Source organism: Chiloscyllium punctatum, chromosome 26 (genome assembly GCF_047496795.1).
Source record: "Chiloscyllium punctatum isolate Juve2018m chromosome 26, sChiPun1.3, whole genome shotgun sequence".
NCBI lineage: Eukaryota > Metazoa > Chordata > Chondrichthyes > Orectolobiformes > Hemiscylliidae > Chiloscyllium > Chiloscyllium punctatum.
The window spans coordinates 56,581,444-56,591,522 of record NC_092764.1 but is presented as its reverse complement, the minus strand read 5'-3'; the positions used below and the strand labels follow the sequence as shown (position 1 = coordinate 56,591,522).

Sequence of the window (10,079 nt, the reverse complement as noted above, 5' to 3'; positions counted from 1 at the left end):
GCTTCGGCGGGTCGGTGTGGACTAGTTGGGCCGAAGTAATCTAATCAAATGGGCATAAACACGCAGGAGTGGGTGCTCCAAACCATTGACCAACAGTCCAACTTTCCAGTCCATTGACTAGGCTCCCACAGCCTTGACATAACCCACCTCCTCCAATAAATACTTGGCAATTTTATACAGGAGCTCAGAGAGCTGCATGTACAAAATCAATGGTAGTCTTTATCTGGGAAAATACAAATATTCTAGATGCTTGGCAACATATCTTTTCAAATGTTCACTCACCTTGTAATCTTCCTAATGCATTTGTTTACCTGGAAAGAAATCAGAAGCATGTGCACTCATTAATGAATTTAATGGTGCTTTTTAATCTTTTTAGATACTATTTGTTATTCGTTTTGACATTCCTACTGTATGCTACCTAAGGTTCATTGGGATATAAAAGTCATATTGTTTTCTTAAATCTCCCAGTAAGACACACCATGGCGTTCTTCTGGTTTCTGTCCTGCTTTGCTTTCATAGGAGCCAGTTATGGTAATCCTGTTTTAAACCAATTTCTTGAAATGGTCATTGGCATTAAAGATATTGGTTTGAATACAGTCGATAATGCAAAGTTGTAATAACTGCTTCTTTCTACCTGGACTTTAGGCTGTGGCACTCCTGCCATCTCCCCTGTTGTCACAGGCTATGCTCGAATTGTCAATGGTGAAGAAGCTGTTCCAGGATCCTGGCCTTGGCAGGTGTCCTTACAGGTGAGTTAAAGCTGTTAAAAGATACATAACATAATGATTTATTATTGTTCTATTGAAATTCAAGCAATTATCACCATTTTAACTTGCATGTGTCCAACATGTCCTCTATACTTTGAGTGAAGTTTGTCAAAGAATACAAAAAGTAGATTAGGAATGGTAAGGAGAAATATTAAAGGACCACTCACCTTTTTTTTCACAAGAGAGAGATATAGATGAAGAGCCGCATGACATTCTGGTTCATCCAGATAAAAGGGGCTGCTGCACATTCAATTATTCAATTGATTTCATAAAATAATTACAGGATTTTCATTTCCATTGTTCGAGTAAAAGACCATTCCTCTGCATAGAATATAGAATAATAAAGCACAGTGCAGGCCTTCGGCCTTCGATGTTGCACTGACCTGTGGAACCAATCTGAAACCCATCTAACCTACACTATTGCATTTTTGTCCATATCTATCCAATGACCATTTAAATGCCCTTAAAGTTGGTGAATATACTACTCTGTAGTCACATTTCTGCCATCATATAAATAATCAAGTATTCAATTAATTTCCTGCCCCACCTTTATCCTCACAGTTTATCTCTGTCCTTCATTCATGAGGGGTCCTAGCCTACTTTTAAATACAAAAAGAAGTTCATATGTCTCTAAAAGCCATTATCATTTCTTTTTATATTATTTCATACCGTTTTTCACATTTCCTGTTAGTTTTTTTGGATTAACTCCCCATCACCTTTTCTGTATTCCTCTTAATTTTCTTTAGTCCATCCTAATGTTAAATGATTTCCTTGTAAAGTTTCAAAGATGCTTTTTCTTTCTCTGTATATCCTTGGAGCTCTCCCCTGCAATATATTCCTTTTCTGTCAGATATGTTCAAATTTCCCATTGCTGAGCTGTTGACTTACTTGCTAGCATTCTTGTTTAGTTAATTAGAACCAAGTCCCTTCTTACAGAGAAACAGTTTGCAATACAGACCTTCATCATGCACTTTCTAGTAAAATTGGGCCCAGTCCCTATTGTTAAGTAAATTAACAGTCTTCTATACACCCTTGAGAAGCTGAAATGCCATTTTATCTCACCTGATGATGTTATAACTTTTCATTCATCCTGTATTGGAATATGGAACAGATATGTAGTCAAGTGGAATCACAAACAGAACAATGAAAAGCTATTGAGAGTGTCCAGAAAAGGATTTGCAAAGTCATTCTTTGCCCTAATTAATGTAGTTCCTCAAATGCCTTACTCCACTGAGGTTTGAAGACATTTAAAAGGCAATCAACTCTGCTTTACTTTCATGAGATTGCTGCTGATCTCCAAATTTGGTTACTTGTTACTTTCAAACAAATCTCACAGTAGCTACAGAACCCAAAACAATTAACTGAATTAAAACATAAAAAGACGAGATTTAAGAATTCTCATGTGCCACTTCTCATCGACACGATGAGCTAACTCCGAAGACTGTTAGACTTTGAACCTTGATCATGTACTGTAATCTGATGATCAACACAGTACTCTGTTCTCTATACCAAAACAGAAATTGCTGGAAAAGCACAGCAGGTCTGGCAGTATCTGTGGAGAGAAATCGGAGTTAATGTTTCGGGTCCAGTGACCCTTCCTCTATTTTGTATGTTGGTTGGAATGATCGATTATAAAGCTTGCCTCAATTTGGCCTTCTGGATGATACAATTTTGATTTTTAAATAAACCTTTGAATTGAAATTTAGAATGAGAAGGTAGATGATAGCATGGTGTTACTACATGTCTTATTTCTTCACATTACAGTCTGACTCTGGCTGGCATTTCTGTGGTGGCTCTTTGATCAATGAAAACTGGGTTGTCACTGCTGCACATTGTGGTGTAAGGTAAGTCATACTGAGAGCTGTCAGAAAAAAGAGATGGAATTGTTAATATTTTTGATCAAAAATGCCGATTGTAAATCGTAAACTGTGGATCAGGGGAAACCTTGATCTGAACAATACCAAGATCCTTTCCAGAAGAGAGTGAGGGAAGTCAGAGAATTACTGGCAAGTGACCATGACAAGAAAGTAGTTTTCAATTTGAAATGCTGATGCTATGAAGCCGAGAGTTGTTGACATTTTGCAGTGAATGTACTCACTGTAACCTTCTCTTTTGTCTGAAACAGTACTGCAGATTTTGTCATTGTTGGTGCCTTTGACAAAAGTTTAACAACAGAAATGAGCCAAAAATCCATGTCCATTGCCAAGGTACGTATAAGTCCTTCTGTAAGCCAAGGATTTTATTTAATCAGCTCACATTTGACTGAAATCACTGTTAAAATCCAAAACAATTTTGGGGGTTGGGTATTGCTGCCTCAGAGGATAACTACACTTGGAGGGGTCTCCAAAGTAGAAGTTTTCCATTCCAGTGTTGATGTTCCTCACATATTTGGTCATGAAATGTCATAATTCTGACAATTGCATCATTATCCACATTGAAACTCATTGGAAGCAAAAGTTACTCTTTACTGCTCACTGATGTAAGAAAGAAACAATAGCAGACACTTAATTGTTATATTTATTGTTATAATTATTGTAATAATTCCACATGCCCCTAAACTTTGGACCCTTGTTTCAATCCACCTCCCCAATATTCCAGGACTCTAAGTCTGTGACCAACAGTATTGATGATCTGATGAACTGTTAACAAAATTATTGACATTATTGTGATTGAGAAGACAAACTCTAGCATACATACATACATGCCTGAAAGAGAATTGACAGGTCAAAGAAGTTGAAACTCTAAGTAGTTAAAATTGATTTCAATAGGTATAATTTACCAAGAATATAATGACCTGAATATTCTATTAAGAAATAAAATAACTTTAACGTAATATGAAATTTAAGATATATTTCAGATAATAGTGAGACATCAGAAGGATCAGTCTATTACTTTTAATTTTGCACATTTATTTAGAGTCATATAGTCATAGAGAGGGAAATCAGGAGGGCAAAAATGGGACATGAGATAGCTACGGCAAATAGGGTTAAAGCGAATCCAAAGGGCTTTTACAAATATATTAAGGATAAAAGGGTAACTAGGGAGAGAATAGGGCACCTCAAAGATCAGCAAGGTGGCCGTTGTGTGGAGCTGTAGGAGATGGGGGAGATATTAAACGAGTATTTTGCATCAGTGTTTACTGTGGAAGAGGACATGGAAGATATAGAATGTAGGGAAATAGATGGTGACATCTTGAAAAATGTCCATATTACAGAGGAGCAAGTGCTGGATGTCTTGAAATGCATAAAAGTGGATAAATCCCTAGGACCTGATCAGCTGTATCCTAGAACTCTGAGAAGTTAGGGAAGTGATTGCTGGGCTCCTTGCTGAGATATTTGTATCATCGATAGTAACAGGTGAGGTATCGGAAGACTGGAGGTTGGCTAACGTGGTACCAATATTTAAGAAAGATGGTAAGAACAAGTCAGGGAACTACAGACCAGTGAGTCTGATGTCAGTTCTTGCCAAATACCATCAAAATTGGCTTTTCTCCAATTTAGAACTTCAACTTTTCATCCAGTCTATCCTTTTCCATCACTACTTTAAAACTAAGAGAATTATGGTCGCTGGCCCCAAAGTGCTCCCCCACTAACACTTCAGTCACCTGCACTGCCTTATTTCCCAAGAGTAGGTCACGTTTTGCACTTTCTCTAGTCGGAACATCTACATCTGAACCAGAAAATGTTCTTGTACACACTTAACAAATTCCTCTCATCTAAACCCTTAATGCAATGGCAGTCCCACTCTATGTTTGGAAAGTTAAAAGCCCCCTACCATAACCACCCTATTATTCTTATAGATAATTGAAATATTCTTACAAATTTGTTTCTTAATTTCCTGCTGACTATTAGGAGGTCTATAATACAATCCAAATAAGGTGATCATTCCTTTCTTATTTCTCAGTTCCACCTAAATAATTTTATCAAAAACACCACTCCCCATCCTCATTTGCCTCCCTTTCTATCCTTCCTGTAGCATTTGTTTCCTGGAACATTAAGCTGCCAGTCCTGTCCATTCCTGAGCCACGTTTCTGTAATTGCTATGATATCCCAGTCCCATGTTCCTAACCAGGCCCTGAGTTCATCTACCATCCCTGTTAGGCCTCTGGCATTGAAATAAATGCAGTTTAATTTATCAGTCCTACCTCGTTCTTTGCTTTGTCCCTGCCTGCCCTGACTGTTTGATTCACTTCTTTTCTCAACTGTACCAGTCTCAGATTGATTTCTTTCCTCACTATCTCCCTGGGTCTCACCCCCCCCCCCCCCCCCCCCAACCACCACCTTATTGTTTAAATCCTCCCAAGAAGCTCTAGCAAATCTTCCTGCCACTGTATTAGTCCCCTTCCAATTCATGTGCAATCCATCCTTCGTGTTCAGGTCATTTCTACCCATGAAGAGATTGCAATGATCCAAAAATGTGAATCCTTCTCCCATACACCATCTCGTCAGCCTCACAATTCATCTGCTCTATCCTCCTATTCCTACTCTCACTAGCTCATAGCAGTGGGAGTAATCCAGATATTACTAATCTTGAGGACCTACTTTTTAAATTTCTGCCTAACTTTCTATATTCTTCCTTCAGAATCTCATTCTGTTCCCTTCCTGTGTCGTTGGTTCCAATGTACAATGGCTTCCTGCTGGTCTCTCTCCCTTTTAAGAACATTCTGCACCCTCTCTGAGACATCCTTGATCCTGACACCAGGAAGGCAACACACCATTCTGAGTTTTCACTGCTGGTTGCAGAAATGTCTGTCTGTGCCCCTGACTAGAGAGCCCCCGAACACAATCGATTGCTTGGAACCCGACATACATCTCATTACATTAGAGCCAGTCTCAGTACCAGAAACTTGGCTGTCTGTGCTACATTTCCCTGAGAATCCATCATCCCCTATATTTTCCAAAACAGCATACTTGTTTGAAATGTGGATAGTTACAGAAAACTCATGCACTACCTGCCTACCTCTCTTACCTTTCCTGAAGGTAATCCATCTACGTAACTGTATCTGCGGCTTTTCTCCCTTCCTATAACTGCCATCCACCACACCCTCTAGCTCTTGTAAATTCCTCATTGGCTCTAACTGTTGCTCCAACCAATCATTCCATCTGATAGGATTCGGACCCAAAGGTTGCTTTCTGTTAACTTGCTGCCCACTCGCTTTTGTCCAGTGTTTGTATTTTAACTAGCATAATCAATGAGCATTGCACCTTCCATAGGAAGGTGCACATGAGCTTTTGTTAGGGAAACAACTTCTCCTCTGAAATCTGCAGCTGAATTAATTGCATACCTGTATAGTCATACAAGAGTAATGAGGCCAGCAACTAATCCTGCTCCTTCCCTCGCAGGTCGTTACTCATCCCAAGTGGAATTCCTTTAACGTTAACTATGACGTTGCCGTGGTGAAGCTTGCATCCCCTGCTCAGTTCAATCGGCAGGTATCCCCAGTCTGTCTCGCCGCTGCAGCAGATAACTTCCCAGCTGGCATGAAGTGTGTCACAACCGGATGGGGAAGGACCCAGGCATACCGTACGTCACATCCAAACTTTAGCAAATGCTCTCACACAATACAGTTGAGTTTTCCTCTGTTATCGTTATCGGTTTTGTACCTTCACTCTGATTCCTTTGAAATGGCTTAAATAAGACAGTGATTGATAGGCTGTCTGACAGTCTGACAGATCTGTCTGGAATCATTGCCAGAGCAGCTGATAGGATGGTCATTCCTAAACAATGGAAAGATTCATGGGCTCTCACAATTCAGACTCATGTGAATGGACAGCTCACACTCACCAGACACAAGTGGCCTCCACTTACTGGAGTAGGATTTGACCCTTGGATCTTCTAACTCATTAGTGTGATTTATTAACCAGAAAGCTAATGATTACAATAACTAAATGTCTCTTTTCATTTGCTCATATTGAATTTTCCAAACATAATTTGCAGAAATAAACAAGATATTGACAGGTGAGGGCTTAGTTCCTGCTGGTTGTTGGAGAGGTTGTTCAGCTTTCTCCTACCCTGTCCTGTTTTTTTTCTCATTCTCATGGGATGTGGGTGTCACTGGAAAGGCCAGTTTTTGTTGTCCTCCCCTACTTGCCATTCAAATGAATGGCTTACCAAGCCACGTCAGAGGACAGTTAGAGTCAAGCCCATTTCTGAAGGCAAGGATAACAGATCTTGAGAAGGTGACCAAACAGGTGGATGAGGGTAAAGTGGTTGATGTGGTGTATAAGGATTTCAGTGAGGCATTTGATAAGGTTCCCCATGGTAGGCTATTGCACTAAATATGGAGGCATGGGATTGAGGGTAATTAATCAGTTTAGATCAGAAATTGGCTGGCTGAAAGAAGACAGAGGATGGTGGTTGATTGGAAATATTCATCTTGGAGTTTAGTTACTAGTGGGACCGCAAGGATCTGTTTTGGGGCCAGTGCTCTTTGTCATTTTTATAAATGACCTGGATGAGTGCATAGAAGGATGGGTTAGTAAATTTGAGGATGACACTAAGGTTGGTAGAGTTGTGGATAGTGCCAAAGGATGTTGCAGGTTACAGAGGGACATAGATAAGCTGCAGAGGTGGGCTGAGAGGTGGCAAATGGAGTTTAATGTGGAAAAGTGTGAGGTGATTCACTCTGGAAGGAGCAACAGGAATAAAGAGTACTGAGCTAATGGTAAGATTCTTGGTAGATGAGCAGAAAAACCTTGGTGTCCATGTATATTGATCCCTGAAAGTTGCTACCCAGGTTGATAATATTGTTAAGAAGGCATATGCTTTTATTAGTAGAGGGATTGAGTTTTAGAAACATGAGGTCATGCTGCAGCTGAACAAAACTCTGGTGCGGCCACACTTGGAGTATTGCATACAGTTCTGGTCACGGCATTATAGGATGTGGAAGCTTTGGAAAGGGTTCAGAGCAGATTTACTAGGATGTTGCCTGGTAAGGAAGGAAGATCTTATGAGGAAAGGCTGAGAGACTCGAGGCTGTTTTCATTAGCGAGAAGGTTGAGAGGTGACTTAACTGAGACATACAAGATAATCAGAGGGTTAGATAGGGTGGACAGTGAGAGCCTTTTTCCTTGGATGGTGATGGCTAGCACAAGGGGACATAGCTTTAAATTGAGGGGTGATAGATATAGGACAGATGTCAGAGGTAGTTTCTTTACTCAGAGAGTAGTAGAGGCATGGAATGCCCTGCCTGCAACAGTAGTAAACACGCCAACTTTAGGGTCTTTTAAGTGGTCATTGGATAGTCATATGGACAAACATGGAATGATGTAGGTTAGTCGGGCTTCAGATTGGTTTCACAGGTCGGCCCAACATTAAGGGCCAAAGAGCCTGTACTGTACTGTAATGTAAAACAAAAGAGTTCCCAGAAGAAGGTTAATTAACTAAATAGATTTTTATAACAATCAATGGTAGCTTCATAGTCAAAATTAGTGAAATTTAATTCCACTAGCTACTGCGGTGGGAATTAAACTCATATGCCAAGTAGCAGGAAGATCGACATTTCAGGCAAAAGTCCTTCTTCAGGAATTCCTGATGAAGGGCTTTTGCCCGAAACATCGATTGTCCTGCTCCTCAGATGCTGCCTGACCTGCTGTGCTTTTCCAGCACCACTCTAATCTTGACTCTGATCTCCAGCATCTGCAGTCCTCATTTTCGCCTCATATTCTCAGTGCACTAGTCTGGGCCAATATATTATTAGTTCGGGGTCACTGCTACCATATCATTATCTCCCTCTAATATTACAATAATATTGTGGTATCACAGGAGGTTGTTATTCAAATTGGTCTAATAGAGTCATAGAGATGTACAGCATGGAAACAGACCCTTCAGTCCAACTCATCCATGCCAACCAGATATCCCAATCTAATCTAGTCCCAATTGCCAGCACCTGGCCCATATCCCTCCAAACCCTTCCTATTCATATACCCATCCAGATGCATTTTAAATGTTGCAGTTGTACTAACTTCCATCACTTCCTCTGGCAGCTCATTCCATACATATACCACTCCCTACCCCTTAGGTCTCTTTTATAGCTTTCCCTTCTCACCCTAAAGTTATGCCCTCTAGTTCTGGACTTCCCCACCCCAGGGAAAAGACTTTGTCCACTTATCCTATCCATGTCCCTCATAATTTTATAAACCTCTCAGCCTCCGACGCTCCAGGGAAAATAGCCCTAGCCTATTCAACCTCTCCCAATCCTCCAATCCTGGCAACACCGTGATAAATCTTTTCTGAACCTTTTCAAGTTTCACAACATCTTTCTGATAGGAAGGAGACCAGAATTGCCTGCAATATTCCAAAAGTGGCCTAACCAATGTCCTGTACAGCCACAACGTGATTAGTTATAATGAGTAAGTTATGCTCAGGAAGCCAAATATGGAGATAAGCAAACCCTGTTGCTCGGAGAACCCAGGAACAAATTGCAAATCATTCTGTTCAGCCTCAATCGTCTGAAAACAAATAGGCTTTTCACCCCAACTTTTATCAGTTCTGAAGAAGCCATGCTAACTCGAAATGTTGACGCTCCTTCTCTCTCCACAGATGCTGCCAAACCTGCTGAGTTTCTCCACCATTCTCCATGATTTGTACTTCTTACAACCATTGTAACCATTAAAGGATTAAAGCATAGACAAATTATAACGAACAATTGAATCATATATCACCTTATTTACTTGCAGCTCCTGAGCGCCCAGATACACTACAGCAAGCAATGCTCCCTCTCCTTACCAATGCTCAGTGTAAGCAATACTGGGGTGACAAGATCACAGACATCATGATTTGTGCTGGTGCCTCAGGTGCATCGTCTTGCATGGTATGAACCTACTGCAAGGTATTTTAAACTTGCTTCAATTATAAAATAAAACTAAAACTAAAAGCGCTAACTTCATCTCATTTACAGGGTGACTCTGGTGGGCCTCTTGTCTGTCAGAAGGATAATGCCTGGAATCTGGTTGGTATTGTTTCTTGGGGCAGTGGCTTCTGCTCCACTTCCATACCTGGGGTCTACGCCCGTGTAACTGAACTCAGAGGATGGATTGATGAGACCATTGCCACTAACTGATTGCATAACAGAAACATGTGGTGAAAGATAAAATAAATGGATTCATTCAAAATGCAAACTGACCGTGTCTATTTCTTAATGATTCTGAAGTATGTGGGGAATGTCTAAATTACTACGTTTTGGCTATCGGTGCTGCTAATAAGGAGGCCTTTAACCTATTGCAGTTGTCCTTGTAGTGATGAAGCATTGCAGTTTGTGTGTGAAGGTGCTTTCACAATTTGTTAGGGTGGGAGTGCTAGGATTTTACTTTA

At 40.4% G+C, this 10,079-nt stretch overlaps 1 protein-coding gene across 1 annotated transcript; it reads left to right on the top strand.

The window, feature by feature from the left end:
* Positions 1-479: 479 nt before the first annotated feature.
* On the top strand, positions 480-9,834 carry LOC140453075 (chymotrypsinogen 2-like). The gene is made up of 7 exons (XM_072547464.1): positions 480-531; positions 646-749; positions 2,532-2,611; positions 2,893-2,974; positions 6,110-6,290; positions 9,446-9,579; positions 9,667-9,834. Exons 1-7 carry the CDS (start codon positions 480-482, stop codon positions 9,826-9,828), a joined length of 795 nt encoding a protein of 264 aa, XP_072403565.1. The 3' UTR covers positions 9,829-9,834.
* The last annotated feature ends 245 nt before the right edge of the window (positions 9,835-10,079 follow it).

What these genes read in the sequence shown, in the direction of transcription:
- LOC140453075 (XM_072547464.1), top strand. Translation starts at nt 480, where the DNA reads ATGGCGTTCTTCTGGTTTCTGTCCTGCTTTGCTTTCATAGGAGCCAGT. An exon ending in CTTGGCAGGTGTCCTTACAG is followed by an intron (nt 750 to 2,531) that starts GTGAGTTAAAGC and finishes TTCACATTACAG; the next exon opens with TCTGACTCTGGCTGGCATTT. An exon ending in GCTGCACATTGTGGTGTAAG is followed by an intron (nt 2,612 to 2,892) that starts GTAAGTCATACT and finishes TGTCTGAAACAG; the next exon opens with TACTGCAGATTTTGTCATTG.